Source organism: Scomber scombrus, chromosome 7, assembly GCF_963691925.1.
Source record: "Scomber scombrus chromosome 7, fScoSco1.1, whole genome shotgun sequence".
NCBI classification, from domain to species: domain Eukaryota; kingdom Metazoa; phylum Chordata; class Actinopteri; order Scombriformes; family Scombridae; genus Scomber; species Scomber scombrus.
Genome location: NC_084976.1, coordinates 11,550,052 through 11,568,729, shown reverse-complemented (window position 1 = coordinate 11,568,729; position 18,678 = coordinate 11,550,052). Strand labels below are relative to the sequence as shown.

General features: G+C 40.1%; 1 protein-coding gene across 1 annotated transcript in view; it reads left to right on the top strand.

The window, feature by feature from the left end:
- Positions 1–322: 322 nt before the first annotated feature.
- Positions 323–18,678, top strand: part of LOC133983370 (A disintegrin and metalloproteinase with thrombospondin motifs 16) — a 52,459-nt gene continuing 34,103 nt past the window's right edge. Inside the window, exons 1-5 of the mRNA XM_062422436.1 lie at positions 323–412; positions 580–667; positions 3,478–3,836; positions 15,158–15,515; positions 18,087–18,289. Of these exons, the coding sequence (XP_062278420.1) occupies positions 323–412; positions 580–667; positions 3,478–3,836; positions 15,158–15,515; positions 18,087–18,289 (1,098 nt within the window). The remainder of the gene's footprint in view (positions 413–579; positions 668–3,477; positions 3,837–15,157; positions 15,516–18,086; positions 18,290–18,678) is intronic.

The following is an 18,678-nucleotide window of genomic DNA, read 5'->3' as shown; positions in this document are numbered from 1 at the left end:
AGAGAGAGAGAGAGAGAGAGAGAGAGAGAGAGAGAGAGGTTGCATACTGGTCGGACTGTCTGAGTGGAAAAAAAGGAAAATGACATGTCGGGAGAGAGGACTTGAGTTCAAGCGATTCGTCGGGATACTCTGCTTGGAAATGAATGGAGACCAAAGTGGCACATCTTAAGAAGCCTGCATCTGAAAGTCGTTGATGCTTCATTCAACTAGTCCCGCAGAACTGCTGCTGCTGGTTGGACTTTTGGTTTATTTGAGCTCAATTGGGACAAGTGTCCTTAGTCATTTAGGCTTCACTTTTTTGGGGTAAAGGTGATCCAGAGACATGATTTTCTTAAGGATTTGTGCAGAATGGAGAGACTGGACCCAGCCGTTGTTCTTTTTCCATCTGTTTTGCTTTTTCACACTGAGCAAAGTAAGTCAGTTGCATGATATCCGCTGCGCCTGTACGCACATGCATGCAGAGCTCATAAAGTTGTCAACACTTCCAACGACAAAGTGCCGAGTTAGAGTCATTTTCCGTGATAATTTGCGGGGTAGCTACACAAACCCAGTCACATTTATATATTTCCTTCCTTACAGAGCGTGCTTTTAAATAATGGTGCTGACAGGACTGAATCTCAAGGCGCATCAGCCCTTCTCCGATCTCTCAATTTACCTCAGTACACAGGTGAGTGTTTCAAACTTATCAAAATGTCAGGCTTGCATCAGTGTTTCTGCAGCTGTGATGACAACGAAGATGCGGGTTTTAGTGTGGCAGTGAGTGCAAGGGTTTATGTTTTGCTTTCCGGTGCAATAAGATCAAAAGTAAAGCCACCCAGTGCATCATCCCTCAGCCAGCCAGGCAGCATCAAACAGCGCTTACCTGCAGAGTTGTGCCTCTCGTCACCGCTGGGGGGCGCTCTGCACCCTGACACAGAGCCATCACTGTCTGCTGCATCAGGAGAGCTGAAATTGGTTTCAACTAGAATTGTTTAATTGTGAAAAAGCTAATTTTACCTGTTTGGGCGTTATTGATCTGTGGAGAATATTACGAGATTAAAAGAGTATCATTATGTCTTTGATAAAAAAAACACATTCATTTAAATAAATAAAATGAAAACAACAACACAAGTGTGTCACCAAAGCTTTTATTAAGGATGCACTAATGTCTGCTTATAGTTTGCTTAGTTGATTCAGTAATTAATGCAAGCAGGAAGCAAGAGACTCTCATCTGGTCTTTGTTTTGTCGATCTAACCCCATGCGGTGTGCTGAGTCAGCAGCTGCTTTGGCTGTGCATTTGCCTTTCTCCTTTTTATGTTGTTGTTGGGTTTTTTTTTAGTTAACATGAAAAGCAGATACATGGACAAATAATCAAACATCAAGACTGCTCTGGCTGGGCACATGTGGAGATGATCTGAAGCAGAGGAGAGGGGGAAGCCCTTGTAACTTCTGTTTCAGATCATCTCACAGCTAGAGCTTTAACAACTATTCCCCGTGTTAATGTGTTTAACATTCAAGCAGGGATGTTAGAATGGGTCGGGAAAGAGGTCACATGTTCAATCTTTTGTTAAATCTAAGCCAAGGTACTCGTTGGTTAGACTTCCTATCAGTACTAATGGCACTCAGGAGCCGCTAAACCAACAAACCAACCACTGCGGGATCTTGTCTCAGTCCATCAGACAAGATATGTGTTCTTGTGTATGTGCTCTGTTCCCGCAGTCTCTTTGTTTGTATACTGTCAGACACGGGTCACTGCAGCTGGTTTTTGAATTAGGGTGGGACAGAGTAGACTAGGTGTAAATGTGTGTGTGTGTGTGTGTGTGTGTGTGTGTGTGTGTGTGTGTGTGTGTGTGTGTGTGTGTGTGTGTGTTGGGGGGAGGTGGACAAAGTGACATCGAGGAAGACCATTTACTGCTTTTGCCTAAGTGCTCTGGTGTCTCCCCAGAAAAGGCTTGAGACTTGGAAGTTAGTGTTTGCTCTTTGCAGTCCTGTAGCTCTATGGCTTGAAGGTTTTGGAGATGTGCTTCCCACTGTGACCACCCATGTCATGGTAATGCAAGGTGCTTTAAATAAATGCATCCACTAATAAGCATATGTCATGTTGTGTGGGTTGGGGCTTTAAGTCAACCTCAAGATGCACCAAATACCCAAGTTCAAACCTCAGGCGCTAGCACTGCCAGTGATGACACACTGTCTGTCACCCTGCATGTTTCTCCCACTGCCATAACATGTCTGTCTCTGTGCTATATTTACTCATTATTTGGGCTCACCAAAACAGGCCATACTGTACAGTAACAGAGACTGGCTCTTGTTGACTGTAAGTTCAAAGTCGCTGTTATTTCTGTCAACTTTTAGCTGATAAACTGACCACATATGGCTTTCCCGTGGAAACACTGAACATAGTTTCCACGGTCATTACAACACTCTACTAAAATCAACAAAGAAACCATTTTATCTGTTTGCTTGCTGGTTACTCATAGACCCAAACTGTATCAGGCACATAACGGTTCAAGGTGTGCAGTAGCTTACAGTATCAGGCACACACTATCACCATAGCAACAAAAGTTACTGTGAAAACACTATATAACCTACAGGTTGATGTGTCTTCTCCAAGCATCAGTTGCAGAAGCATATTGTTACATTTTACACAATTTTTTCTGCTTGTGAGAGACATAACCTCCAAAATCCTGAAGACAATGACACGGTTCAAATGCAGGATGTCCTACTTTCTGTACCTGAGGTCAGCCCCATTCTTACTCTTGGCAGTGTCTACTATTATTATTTCTTCTGGAAAACCAATTTTGGAGCAGCTCAAGAAGTCAGCTACTCTTTTGATTTGATCTTTGGAGGAAAGCCTGTTAGTTTCTGTGGCCACATCGCCATTAGACATTTAATTGATCTGAAGAGGTCAGGCCTGTGACCTGCCACCATCTCCCTTTATGACCTGCAGTTACCAAGCCTGGGCTGTAGTAAAAACTGTAGTAAAACACTAGGTCAAACATGATTCATTCTCCGCTGAAGGGGCTTGTGTTGAAATTGTCTAAAACCCTTCCTTTTCTTGTAACTCTTTCTTGACCCTGCCAGCAAAAGTATATGAGGCGGGTCAAGGAGAATTTACAAAGGAAGAGCGAAGAAGTTGTAGTTTTTATTCAGTCTATGATGCAACCGAGTTAGCAGCTGACACAGTGTGCGCTACATCACAGTAAATGATGTTGACAGTTCAAATTAGTACCGACCGACCACAATGACAGTGTGTTTTACTTTTGCCAAGTTACATCAAAATATAGTCCATGACATCTAGTGTCAAAGCTTTCAACATTATCTCCTTTTACTTCTCAATATATTTAATATCTCTATTGAAGGAGTCTGTTTTTAAACTAGATCCCTTTTCCCCATTTGATGAATTACTTTTTTTTTCTCTCCATAACTTCTCATTACATGTAAATCCAGTTTTTCAATCTTATCCTCTCACTGTCTTCATCTCTCCCTCTGTCCAGAATATGACATTGTATCTCCATATGAGGTCAACCACCAAGGTGTGTACATCTCTCATGAAATTACCCACCACCAGCTCAGACGGAGGCGCAGATCCCTGACCCCAGATACAGTCTCATCAAACACTGACGGCAGCAGTCAAACAGTCCACTTCCGGCTGAGTGGCTTGGGGCAGGACTTCCACATGGAGCTCAGGGAGGCCTCGGAGAGATTGATTGCACCTGGCTTCACCATCCAGGTCCTGGGAAAGAACGGCACCAAGAGCCTCAGGGCCTACCACCAGGACGACCTCTGCTTTTACCAGGGGTCACTAAGGTCAAGGGTCAACTCTTCAGTGGCACTCTCCACATGCATGGGGATGGTGAGTCTGAACGTGCCCATAGTCGGGTTACGGGAGAGTTTGGATGAGAAGGAGGAAGTAGATGAGTGTTTGTTTGCATCCATGAAAAAGACTTCAAGGTTAGGTGGTTTGAAAACATGTACAGACTCTTGAACATTTTTATTGTATTTCAGTTTTGGCAGCATTTGGATTGCACCCACTGAGCCTCTGAGCCAAATGTAAGATTGGTTCATCCTGGGATGGCTGATAATATAAACACAACATTAGTGTTCTTGTCATGCTGAAACCCAGAGAGAGAGAGAGAAAGAGGCCAGTGACCCTTTTTTGGGTTTCTACTCAAAGTTTAGAAAACACAAAATTAAGTTTAATACATAACATGTACTGTAATTTTGGGTTAGAAGATATTAGACACCAGATGCCAATCAGACACTGAGCCAAATGAAAGACTTAGGTAGGAGGGAAGGATGAAAGTATGAGAAGGAGGCAAGAACCTCGACTTTATTTGAGTGAAAAATCTGCAACTAGGTCTAGATAAAACCACGAGACACTGGATTTTCCTTTGACACAGACACAGTCAACAAGCAGTCAGTTCTGTGAAGCTGGCTTTCGCACAGCACACTCACTGCGCTGTGTGACTGGTCTGGTCAGAAAATGTACTTACCACTGGCGAGGTTGGCAAGTCATGCACAGAAGTTTCTTCCTTCAATCTGCCCTGCATCATTAGTTGCAGATCATTCCATGTTTGCCTAAATCAGCTAATGAATAACTAATGAATGGAAAAGTCAAGTCTGTGAACACCACAGAATGTTTAATCGAAAGCCAGGAAAATCCCCAAGAACACATACATGCCAAAGATGTCAAATCAGTGTTTTGGTGGTGTTTCATCATCTTATTTAGCATACAGTATACTGTTTTGACCAACTTTCATGGCTGACGCATGGTGTACAATACATGGATATGACATTTAATTCAATATTTCATTCTTTAAGTGGCAGATTTAGTTGTTTTTAAATTTGTTTCTCAACTCATAAACAATAATATTTGCGGTCAGAGCACAGCTGGCATCAAAATAGGAAGCTGACTGTGTTCAAACAGAAAATTATTGAAAAATTAATAGAACTGAATTGTCTCATAAGGAAGGGCGGGGTGCTAGCATGTTAATGGATTGCAAGTGGGTAGCAACCTAACTTGGCAATTTAAGTAGTTTAAAATTAGCATGATACAGTACGTCATAGTAAAAAAGCTACAAAGCTAATAAGCTGATATCCAATTCCAAAACTGAGCTTATTGGTGTTGAAATGATTGGGCAGGTTGTTTTTTTTGGTTTGTTTTGTTTTTGTTAGGTTGGAATGAAAAGTGTGTGTGAGTCAAAGACTAGTTTTATGTATGTTCTATGGTAATTAAGGGGAGAATGACATTAAGTAAGCCTAAGTGAAGCAGCTCCACCCTATAAGACCCCAAGTGTTGTATTGGCCCTCTTAGCAGTCTGGACTAGAGAACAAAGGACTTTATGAATACATACGTAATCCTCACAGTCTTGAACTCACTTACACATATATTCATTTAGTACTCAACAATCAGACAGAGTGCTGTAACTGGGCAGTACGCAGACAGCTCCTGTTATGTTACTTATTTGCACTTCAATATGGGCAATCTTGCTGCTTCTAGCTTGAAAGAAGGGATTGTGTCTTGAGGACAATCAGGCCAGTGGTCATTTATGCTCGAGGTTAAGGACCTCGGTACAACAGAAAAACAAAATGAAATGTAGTTATTCAGTTTCCAGTCTCCAGTACAAGCACATTTCACTTTAGCATGGCTTTTTGGTGTTTTTAATGATAATAAATTCCAGGCTTGTCTTTGCTGTTTATATTTTTATTGTGGAGGATCTCTGCTGTGTCTGAGAACTACAGACAGAGAATGGCACATCTCCAGGGATACTTCTTCTCCTGTGTGTGTATGTGTGTGTGTGTGTGTGTGTGTGTGTGTGTGTGTGTGTGTGTGTGTGTGTGTGTGTGTGTGTGTGTGTGTGTGTGTGTGTGTGTGTGTGTGTGTGTGTGTGTGAGCATCTGTACATGTGAGTCTGCATTACAGACCAGAGTCCAATAAAAGATTCAGCCAAAAGGTCCGGGGTTGCAGAGACTGTAAATGTGGTTCTCACGACTGAGGCTGGCTAGGATGGATGGGGTCAGTGCATCATTGGGAATTTGACTTTTTCTGATGTGAATCAGGAAACTGCAAAACTATATCAGCAGGACATAGGTATTTAGACTCATGGGGAAAGCCAAAGATAGTTAACATTTTTCCAAACAGGCCAAAATGTCACATATTATATTCTCTTTTATACCAGTATATAATATATACAATCTGACACTGAATATAAAATATTATTTTACATTCATTCTTAATTTCCTATATTTATTTAAATGATGATTCATATATATTGCAATAGTATGTTTTTATAATATAAATACACATTACTGTGAAGTGTAATGTGTGTAGTGTGTTTTTGTTTGTGGCATACACTTAAAAGTCACATGTTGGAGCACACATACGTTTTGTGGGTTCCGGTCAAAACTTACAAACAAAGTTCACTAGGCCACCTAAGAGCTCATAGGAGACCTTGTACCTTGGTCAGGTTCCTATTTGGCAGGCAGCAGGTAAATATTGACCAGAGGGACCCAAATCAATAGCTATATCAGTGAGAGCACCTGGCCTCTAACTGCACCACAATACCACCTAGATGAGACTAGTCCTTTACTCGTATTTTCTCTCACATTGTTTGAGAATTGCTTGATAAGGAAATTATGTTTTCAGAATTGAACCTGATGTAGACATCACGTATAGGATGTATGTTGTTGTAAGCCATTGTCTTTTCATCAGTCAGGTAGCACTCAGTCAATGTTGGTCATTTGTTTTTTTTTAAATGTTTTTTTTAATCGCAAAACTTTGTGTAGTCAATCACAATTAGTTGTACATTCTTCGCACTTTTAAATATTTATTCAAAATTTACTGTAAAATTTTTTTTAATACTCTTATCAACATGGGAGTGGACAAGATGTGCTTGTTTTATACAGATGTCTGCATTTATTGTTGGAAACCAATTAACAAAACAATGGCAAAGATTGGCAGGAACTATCACAGGTGCAGCTTTTAGCTTTTTAAACATATGCTCAAATCATAACTTATGACAAAATCAAGCTGAACAGGCAACAGATGGGCACATTGGCCTGCTAGATTTTCCATTACTTAGTACTGATTAAGGATCACTCCCTGGATCACTCACTTCAAAAGCAAATCACACAATGCAATGTGTCCAGCTTCACATGGGAAAAATAAAGGCTCACAAAAACATCCCCTTTTGCTATGGGATAAACAGGATAATACAAATTAAAACAAACAATAAATTGAGCAGGAAACAGTGGAAAGGGAGAAAATTATTTTTGCTCTCTTGTCATCCAGGTTGTGTATCCTTGATATGGTGGAGGCTCTCAATGGCAATTCAAGTGCAGTCGTTGGATTCGATCTGCATTATTTCACTGTGACCCTCATCCTCCACAATGTTAACTGGGCTGTAAGCTGTAGCCACCCATTCAGCTGTGGTTGTTGAAAGCTTGCTGCTTGCACGTTTGTCCATGGGTTTCCCTTGCACGCTATCAAGCATGGTTTTCTGAAAGTGGGAATGTTAAAGGCTTGCAAAGCTGCCTGCATTAGCATTAACTATGTACTTCACTAACAGATGGTATTTAAGACTAGATGTAGCTGATCTTGCAATTCAAAACATATTTTCCTTAATGCATTGTTCTTTGCTAGTTGCCATCCAACTTGATGCTAGACGACTAAATTACAATTGAGGCAAGTTCTGCTTCCATAAATATTTTACATTATTTATCTGCATTCAGTGACTCACATATTCTGTCCGTCTGTTAGTGTTTTTCTCAGGCTGCCTAATGGATTAGGAGATAAAGAAAGACAGAGGGAAGATAAAATCGAAAAATGTAAAGATGAAGGCTATAAGGGTCATTGTTCCAACCCTTTGTATGGAGTATTACCTTATAAAGCCTATGTATAAATTGTCTTTTAAACTCCCCTCCTCTGGCAGCCCATATAGTAGTTAGCCAGGCTTTGATGACAGTACGGAGTTCAACCATAAAAATCTTTTACTTACAAGCAAGGAATTGGTGGAATTAAAGAGCAATCTCACTGGCTCCAATGTTTGAAACTCTGCACAGTGACACACTTGTTGAAGGGAGATCATAAAGCACGTCCTTCTCTGTGTTAACTTTATGCTGCAGTGTAATCCGCTTTCGTCTGGTTTTTTTTATAGAGGTGAGGATGTTGAGGGGTGAGTAGAGTGCCATGCAGGCATCACTCTGACACCATGGATCATTATTTCCCCCATATATGTTATCCTTTGTGATTTTTAGCATGCTCCAACATACTTTAATGGTGGACTGGGTTCCTGCTTAACATCAACATGTTAGCATGGTCATTTAGAGCATGCTTACTTTAACATTTAGATTGAAGCATGTCCAGAAACTGCGACTTTTATGTTCACAAGGCAACAACATGGGTGCTTACACTGAACATAAGCACAGAACCCCTTGTCTGTTAAGTCAAGTGACAATTCCAGAAAAGTTTATTCAAACAAGACGACCACAGCCTTAACAATGTTGACAAAATGAGAGAAAGGTAACATTACTTTGTGCAATTCAAGTATGAATGGAAAGTAAGAAAAAAATGCAGCCACAGAAGACTGGAAGACGCAGACAATATGATGTCTGTTTGCAGCAAAGTTCAGTTTTATATCTCAGCAGTCTCAGTAAAGACTATACTTATAGCCATAACATGTACTAGTGGTTACTCCAATAATATTGAAACAAGCTCACTGTAGTTTAAGAAAGATCTTTTGACAGCAGCCATGTGGGAAATCAGACCATGGAACTGCTCAAACTTCAAGACAGTCAATCAAATTTTCTTACAGGCCAGAAATCCAACAGATCATCCAAGAGCCAGATCATTGATAGTTCAGGCAATCAATTAGGTGTCGTAAAACCAAAAAAATGTGCATTAAACAACAATGAATCTGGCAGAAACATGGCCAATATTAGTCGAGGATGACCAATTTTGGGTTCAGACTTAATTCACTGAGTGTTTGTCTGGCTTTAATCCTGTTAGTCTATAACTTATTGCTTTCAGCTCAGTAACTTTCAGATTTTGTCTATCGTGCCACCACATGCTAGTTATGGTTAATGTTTCATATTTCACACAACCTATTATTTGTACACATAAACCTAGTTTTGGTTGCCACAACACAGTTACAACAGCATCTTATATTGCTTAATTGCCTTGCTGTAAGGCATTGTAATTTTAAAAACAGCTCATCAAGTACTGTGAAGGAGAATTTCATATTTTTACAACTCTACAACTTTTTGTGTATTCCATTTAATCTCTTACACATCTCTCTCACATTTGCCCCTATAAATCACCATCAATCACTCTAACTTTAAAGAAAAACAGTTCTAGCTTTGTTTCTGCCTATTCTTGCCTCTAAATGTACGCCATTATAACTGAGCCTCACCTACGTCTATATCTGTTTGTAAAATCTAATTTCACTCAGACTTCTAAAGCACACCTTCCTTTTGCACCAAAAGGAAATGCTAAATGTCCTCCCACTACAAATCACTTGGATGTCTTGTGTTTTCCTCTTGTAAAAGGACGGGTGTGTTTTTTGCCCTGGGGCTTGTAGTAGTATAATAGAATGCTGCACACTCGTCCCACCTCTGGGATTTCCAAGAATATGTGAGAGATGGTCTATTGATGTGATGACGCTTTGAAAGGCATGCAGTGTGGTCTTGACAGGTTGCTATGATCAGTTTTCAAAACATGTAAGATCAATCAAATTATCTTGAAGGATAGTTACTTAAGTCAGTTTGGAACATATGTTGACAGACCTCCAGTTGGTGTAATGTGGACAACTTGCCAAAACATGACTAAGGTATGGCTTGAAGTGAAATCGCTAATTGATTAAAGAATTGTGTCTTATACTGAAGTGTGTTGTCAGAGTATCATTCTCATTTTTCCAATAAGCCCTTTTGACAGTAAGCCAAAGTTTGATTCCCTGCCTTTAACTGTTTGAAATGTAGGCGTGATGGAACCAGTTTGCATGCGATGAGCACTGTAAAGAATTACTGATGTATTTTGGTGTGTCAAAAGAGGGTTTGTTTAGAAGGTTTAAGTTATTTGTTGCACATGCTATGGAGGAATAAAGCAGTGATAGCAACCTCCCCATTTTGGGGGGTTGCCATACATAAAACCAAGGGTGGTTAATGAGTAGATCTGCTTATTTTTTCTTAGTAACTGTATTAAACTCCAGCATATAGTGTACTTTTCATGCCCTCAGACTGAGTTGAAAGGCATGCTTTGACCACAAACGTCAGTCATAAATGTAAAATAAACAATGGTAACAAGTTTTTGGTCTCTATCCCATGAGAAAGAGCAAGTTGAAGTGAGCCAGAGAGAACCATATACTGCACACACAGTCAGGTGCACCTTGTAATGCACTGAATGCTTCCCCCCTCAGTTCCGTTTTTCTGCAGTTTTTTCCCGTCCCCCCACTTCATTCCTGTCGCTGCTTGTCTGGATGCGTCTGACTCCATAGAGTCCAGCTGTTTGCGCCCTCCCAAGTAGTGTTTCAGCATTTTATGACTGCTATTTGCACCTCGTAGAGCGCAGTGTGTAATCTGATGACTTTGGCTATTTGGGAAAGGCACTAGCGTGACCTAATCTCTTCACATAGTGGCTTGCATACACACACACACACACACACACACACACACACACACACACACACACACACGCACACGCACACACACACACACGCTTCGAGGAAGTAAAAAAATGCATGTTGTTTTGTGTAAGGCCATGCTTAAACTTAAAGACTGTATGAGTGTTTACAGGCTAAAGACATCATAAAAAGATGTTCTGTGTAGTCTATTGGCTGTTAGGCTTAGTAAGACAAAGTAGAGGACGCAGGTTGCTTATTTTAAGGCAGAAACATTTTGCATTCAGACAGTCTGGTCTTTGTCTTCAAATGAAAACTTACCCTACATATAAAATATGTATGTTTTAGAAAGAGCAGAAAATCTACCAACAGTTAACACAAGTTAAATGTGTGATACAACATCAACATCTGGACTAAATTTCTTCAGCATAGGACAAAAACACAAACGCAGCATTCATTAAACAATAAGAAACATAGATCTTTCTTGAGGGAAGAAACAGTCTATTCAGTCAGTGTGACAGCGGACCGAGACGATGTGTAGAGAGTGACACGTGGTTCTTGTTATGATCAAACACAAGCCATACCAGTAGTAGATTCTCTTACTCAGCCTTGCAACAAAGGGGTTTTGGAAGTATTTCAATTTCAAAGACCCACAGTTAGATAGGCTATAGATAAAATCATGAAAAACTCCAAGCTGACTACAACTTTTATCAGGCACTAAAATTTGAAAGGATAAATTTGCAGTTATATAGAATTATATTATGACAGTGATAATATTGTAAAGAAAGCATAATCAGTAATTTACTTACATACATTGAGAGGTGCAGTTGGAAATATGTTTATATACTGTAGTGATCTCCATGAATCATTTATTTTGCTGGGGGACAATTGTGTTATATAAAAATACATTTTGACAGACCGTAACGCTGCCAGTAAATCTATTTTGCACCAATGTGATGACAGCAAAAACAAACAAAAACCTCAGCACCAGTGTTGAAAAAGGCTATTCTGGATATAGAAACTGTACAATATGTGGCAAGGAAGAGACAGCAGTGGCAGTCAGACAGTCACCATGACATGCAGTTGTAGCTGTCATGAAGCTCCTACTTGTTGACATACCTCAAGTGGCATTGTTTGAAAGGCTTTGCAGCTGCTGCATCATTTTTCAATTTGCCTCTTCATCAATGTTCAATAGTGTAGGGTAGTATTCAGATGAAAACAGTGAATGCACAGATGTGTTTGAGGAAGAGTTGGCAGTATGTGGTTTATTCAGCTCTGTGCACATCTTCACAGTAAATATATAGCTCTTGTTAAAGACCTTGTGAACTCCACACTACTATTTAATACATATCTATTGCCTTTCCTAACAAGCAGTCCAATCCAATGTTACTGCTGGTAAGACAGGCTGCAGGTGTAAAGCCTATGATTGTCTTTCTCCATCTTTTTCCATCATGGATTTCCTCTTCTTTATCTCTCCTATTACTGCTGTCAGAATGAGTTAACCAACACACACACAAACACACACACACACACACACACACACACACACACACACACACACACACACACACACACACACACACACGTAATAAAGTAAAACCCAGATTTTCCCGATTATTCTCCTCCAGCGAAAGCATCAAATGTCTGCTGTCCACTGTGAATCACAAGGCAACCGTTTTCCCAGGAGAGCTGATTTAGCTGCACAGTAATGCCCCAACAACCCGCCTAGACAGCATAAATACTTAGCGTGTGAAGTTTTGAAGGCTGACAGCAGCTCAGTTCATGTCAGAGGCCTCACCGTGACTTGGAACCAAATTATGACAATCGCCTGTGATTACACAGTGCTGGGGCGGGTGCCACGTGGATGACAGGATCACGCACCGGTTGTCACATGTGATTGTAACCAACGGTCTTGGCTTGCGGTTTGCCGCCAAGGATTATTTCTTAACCACTGGCAGGCAAGCTACAGAAGCTGGTGATGCATTAACAAGCATTTCTCTCTCTCTCTCTCTCTCTCTCTCTCTCTCTCTCTCTCTCTCTCTCTCTCTCTCTCTCTCTCTCTCTCTCTCTCTCTCTCTCTCTCTCTCTCTCTCTCTCTCTCCCTCTCCCTCTCTTTCTCTCTCTGTCTAGTTTTCTCAATAATTGATCCCCCCACCCTCCTCTGTCCTGTTCCTCAAATCAAACTGTTGTATTGGGGTCAATCGTTCACAGTCAGCGCTGTCTCATTGCATTGGATTGTTAGGGAAACCGCAGCTCTAGCCTATTAGGGGATTTTAACACAGAGAGTAGAAATGACAGTGCTGCTGAGTTGTGGATGTAGCAATACATGCACGCTGTCTGAGATGTGAGGACTTCATTATGAAGCATCCGTTGTTTTGTTTTTTTAAAGGTCCGAAAACATTGTAATCTTCTCAGTAAGTACTGGTCCATAAAAGTGTGTTTCCGGCTGTAAATATGTCAACAAATATGTTTCTGCAACTTTTGTCTGAAACAGCACTTACTGTACGCTGGGAAATGATCATTATCTGACACAGAAACACCTGAAAACAAACAACTGCCCTCCTACTGGCTTGTGGTGAGGGCATAAAACTTAAGAGTGGGATTTGAACATAAAATTATATCTTTAGGAGTAAAACACACGTATGCATAGTTTAGGTTACAATTTTTAAATCTGTGTTCAAATTTTTGCTGTAATAGCATTTTTTTTAATGATTTTTTTACAACATATGACAGAATAAGGAGCCAATTTGGCTGCTATAGGACCAATAATGGATAAAGATTTTTTTATTATTATTTTTACAACATCTGAGAGAGAATAAGAAGCCAATTTGGCTGCCGAAGGACCAATAATGGATAAATACTTGAACTTTCTTTAGCCACAATACGTGATGAAAGCTGTAAACTGTGGAGTCATTGTGGTCACAGCAGCTTACACATCTGTACTGGCCGGTATTCTGAGTTCATCATTTTCAGACTCAGTGCTTTATTCAGTCACAGCATTTTCCAAGGACTGCGTTTCACTGGTTTCCTGATCTGTGGTTGATGCACTGGCAGAGGCCACAGCTCAAGTTAGTAAATGGTGATGAAATGGGGAAAATCAGTACTGAGGATCATTATAGCACCATCAAACACATCTCCAATATTGCTCTGCATTAGCATGATTGACTCATTTCAACTCGAGACACTGATTTAAATGCACACATTTGTAGATATACACATTTAGTTACACAAGTATAGTGTCTCCAGCTATCTTCCATCCATCTTGTACTGTGTTGAGGCAGATTTACAGTCTCTACACACTATCTCACACATACATCCAATGTGCATATGCAATCACCACAGGCCAGCCACAACCTCACCACTGCCACTGTGGCAGGCTGTTTCTGTCAGCCAGCGGACGAGCTGCGGTGACGAAGGACCTCACATTCCACTCGCAGCTCACAGTGAAAAAAAAAAGGGAGACTGTAGTCAATTAAACATATTTTAGGGAAACCGCTATTACTGCCAAACGCAGTTACAGTCCAAACACTACGTGCCAGCTGACTGTCAACACAAATGTGGTGCGTGTTTGGAGAGAGTGAGAGAGACAAAGAGAGAGGCAGAGAGCAGGAGAAAGCAATCTCTAAGTGTCTGAATCTGCTGTGCTGACAGCAGTTTACTGAAAGTGGAATATGAAAACTGGAAATGTGTCTGTCTCCTCGGTAGAGAGACAGAGACAGACTGAGATAGAGAGAGAATAAGGTCAACTGAAGAAATACTTTGGTGAACTTTTAGATATTTAAAATAGGCTGTCCCATACTTATCCCCATAAAATGGAAATCGTATAAGGCACTAATGGAACCAGTTCCTTAACATGGTCCTCCATTACAACTGCTCAAATATTGAGAAAGATTCCTGACAGATAAGAACTTATTTTTCACATTTGTTTGCTAGATTTCTGTGGGAATATTTGAACTAAGTGATATGAGCATAAGAGAGATACCCCCTCCTTTTATCGTCACACACAGCTTTCACTTTAGTTTCACACAGCTCAAACTCTTTCAATTTAAAAGAAACGTATTTAGATTTTGCTCAGATAACGCCTGACCCCGAACAGCAAAACAGATGTTGAACATGAAGAAACATGGTCAGTAATTGAGGCACAGAGAGGTTTAGAGGGGTCAGGTTCGCAGTGACCCAGGAATTGAGTCTTGACTAATTGCTGACAGAGACAGATTGGGAAGCTAAACGAATAGCTGGAGAAAGTTATTGTTCATCTGTGATATATGACTGCACCCCCCCAGGCTTCGTTCAGAGGTAGAGAATGTGCCAGGTTTTAGGTGTTGGACATCTTTAAGATAATATACTATCCAGGCCATTTTTTAATATTTTATTACTAGAAACTTGAATAAAGGATGATGTCAAAATGAATGACTTACTTAAAAACTTGTTTTTTGTTTCTTTTGGGTCCCCACATGGCTTAAGTACATACAAGTTAACATAGGTTCAAAAACAGACTTGCCCAGGCTAAATAGGTTTGAGTGCCACTGCTGTGAAGTTAACGAGACTGTTTTGCCTCTAGTCAGGTCTGATCCGAACGCAGGACGCGGACTACTTCCTGAGACCCGTGTCCCGCATCTTAGCCCAGAGAGAGAACTTCACAGCACCTTCCAGCCACCAGCCGCACATTCTCTACAAGAGTGACAGGGACTCCCCGACAGAGCAGAGAGGTCATGAGCCTCGGGCGCTTCAGAAGAGATCCACAGACTCAACTCCTCACAAATCATACAGACACTTTGTTGCCAAGAGATCCACAGACTCACAGACGGACCCATACTCCAACACTGTCAGTGGCCACCACCACAGCAGTCATTGCCATGACGATGACTACAGAAGTGGGGAGAAACAAAGGCAACACTTCTGCGGGAGACGGAAGAAATGTATGTAAGGGCAATTTCTCATTCTAATCCACATATAGCAGCATTACTACAAAAACAGCACTGTCATATACTGAGTGTTCATGTTGAAATGTGTGAAAACATTTCTGCATTTACTCTCCCTGCATATGTTATTTGTTTTTTTGTCTAATTGGAAGCAGGCACTGATAGCATTTCCCTTTACATAGTTGAACATCCCAGTTATATTTCACAGTGGGTTTTTACTTACTCACCTATATTCTCCCACCTAAGGGATATTTAACGTTGGAACCTTTTTTTTCTTTAACTCACTAAATTGGATTATGTTAAATATTTTCGTCTGTACATTTTTTCAGAAAAATGTCATGTAGTCATTGGTTAACACTTGATACTTAAATAAGGAAGTTCCCACCTATAGGTGTACTTCTCACATTGTACATGTTAGGCACTGCCATAATATATTCTTAAATTTCCAGATATAACTCAATTAGGGGTTTGAACTCAGAGAGATTAGGCCACATTTTGAGAAATTATTACATCACTTACCAAGTCATACAGGAAAGAAAAAGATTGTCATATCATTGTAATTCTGTTTGTTGATGTTTTCAGTTAACTCTGTTAGCAGCTGACCTCCCAGGGATGAAGTAGGTTGGTAACACAGAGACATCACACCAATAATAGAGTATGCGTTCCCATTCTAATGCAGTGTATGCTAATATTACCATATCATCTAAAAACTCTTTCAGTACTGATGCAGTTAGGACAACACTAATGTGTCTCATTTTACAGTGTAACACCACATAAAATAACAGTTTGTGTAAACATGTGTGGCTGTTAACACATCGTTAGACCTGTCTGTGTTAAAGAGAAAAACAACATGTCACTGGATTTACAAGAAGGTGGACTGTAAATACTGTAATACAGCTTTTTTTAATTGGGCAGATGTTTTATATTTGGCAGTCAAAATTTCACAGAGAATTTTGCAACTATGGAATGGAAATCATCATATCCTTGTTAATATTTTTGATGGGTTTCCTTGGAAAATGAACTTTCATTTCACGTGATGACAAAGGTTTCCTCTGAACAATATTATCTCAATTTACACTGACAGTTTTTGGTTGACTTCATCAGTGACATAACCTTTGAAAGGTTAAGGGAAATGTTTTGTATTCACTTTACACTGTGACGAATGTTTATGCTCAAGAAATTACCTCCAGATCAGTTAACATTGCCGGTATCACAGGGGTCATTTCTAAGAGAGCAGGGATTGGACTGGTACCACCGCCATTACCCTGCAGAGCCCCAGCTGTCTGTCCCCTGTGAAAACACACTCATGTTTACATTCTCATAGGATGACATCAATGAACACCTGTGCCGTGTTTTAGTTAAAAAGGCACTTTGGTTGCTCACCTGCTTTCCGCCTATATAAGCAAACTTTGGAGCCTTTGTAGTTTATCGCAGCCAGGCAGTGATAGGTGAAAGTTTTGATAACCTAAAAACATGGAAGTGGAGATTTGAGGTGATAACGTCAAAAGCTGCGATGGTATGAGGCTGTGCTTTGCTTTGACTGCTTTGTACAATTGACCTCATGTAACAGAGTAGAAGTGAATATTGATGTGAGAAGGTGCTTTTTTCCCAGACTCAAAAGAAGAGTTCAAGCATTTGCTGTTAAGATTAAGTGTGTGTTTGTCTGAGTCATATGTACACTTAACACAATGGTGATAAGTGTTCGCTATAAGATTATATTGTGAATTCATTCTAATGTACGTCAATATGTTTTTATAATACAGCTTTCCCTTTTTATCACACACTGATTTTACGCACAAATCAGATTTACATTTACTAACAAAGTGTACAAAATGTTTTAAAAAAGAGATACGTTCGTTCTGACATTACTTGCTTTTACATCTAATAATTCATAAAGAAATGACTTCTGTCTACAATAAACTGACTTTGTGTTACATCTGCACAACATGACATTTCTTTCTTCATGACGACACCGACAACAAAATTTGCTTTTGGCACGTAAAGGTTCTATTTAGTATACCTGCTATTGCATTCACAGAAAATTTGACTTGTTCTAGTGCAGTACATGACATGACTGGTTTTACACTATACTTAATGGTAGCATAACACTGCAAGAGCCAGAGTCAACAATAGAAAAAACTCGGTTTGCAGTTTATCCATGACATCAGGTCATGAAAATAAGAGTCTAGTTAATCATCCAGAATGGTTGTCAGCTACTTGCCAGGATCGCTGGTTAGCACTCACAGGGAAAGGTGGCCATTTAGCTGGTGGCTATAGTTCCATTTGAAATCTTGTGAAACATACAGTATAATCAGCTGTGGGAAGGAAGGGTTGTATATTTGTAATGGACATCATAACTGCTATTAAATGGCTATTATATAAACTATTGTTTTTTCTTTCATCAATCACTTACAACCCCCAGTACCACTGAATTGTTTTGACTCTGCAGCCACAGTGATTTTCATAACGATTAATTCAGTCTGTTAAACAGCTGCCACATCCTTTTGCTTCAAACTTTCATATTAATGAAAAATAACTCCAGTTATCTCTCTCCATTGCTTCTTCCAGACATGCCCAAACCTCCAAAAGAAGATTTCTTTATGCTTCCAGATGAATACAAGTTCATCCCCAGGAACAAAAGGGCAGTGCTGTTGAAGAACCAAGTCTATCAAAAGCTCAACGTTGAGACTCTGGTGGTGGTTGACAGAAAGATGATGGACAACCACGGCCATGAGAACATTACCACATATGTTCTAACTGTGCTTAATATGGTGAGGGAAACCTGATTGTTAGCACGGTGATAAAACAGCTAAAAGAAAGACAAAAATATAACTTTCTAGCTTTGATTGGAGGTGTAAACCAGCTTATTACTTTGAATAACAAGTGCGATACAGGAGTGTTGCGCAAGGTCATACTTGCCAGACTTTACTCTGACTTCATAAACGTTCTCTTGTGCTTTATCACACATCATCAAGGACAATCATCAGCAGACATTTATTTGGAAGCCATAGATAAATTCATCTGGAGTTTGCCATATCTTGGGGTTTAGTGACTTGACACCCCTGTCTTCCATCCTCACTTATCAGACAGAGTACATCTATAAACATGAAACTGATACCTGGGTGAGATCATTGCTGCAGTGCTCACAGTGTCCCCCCGT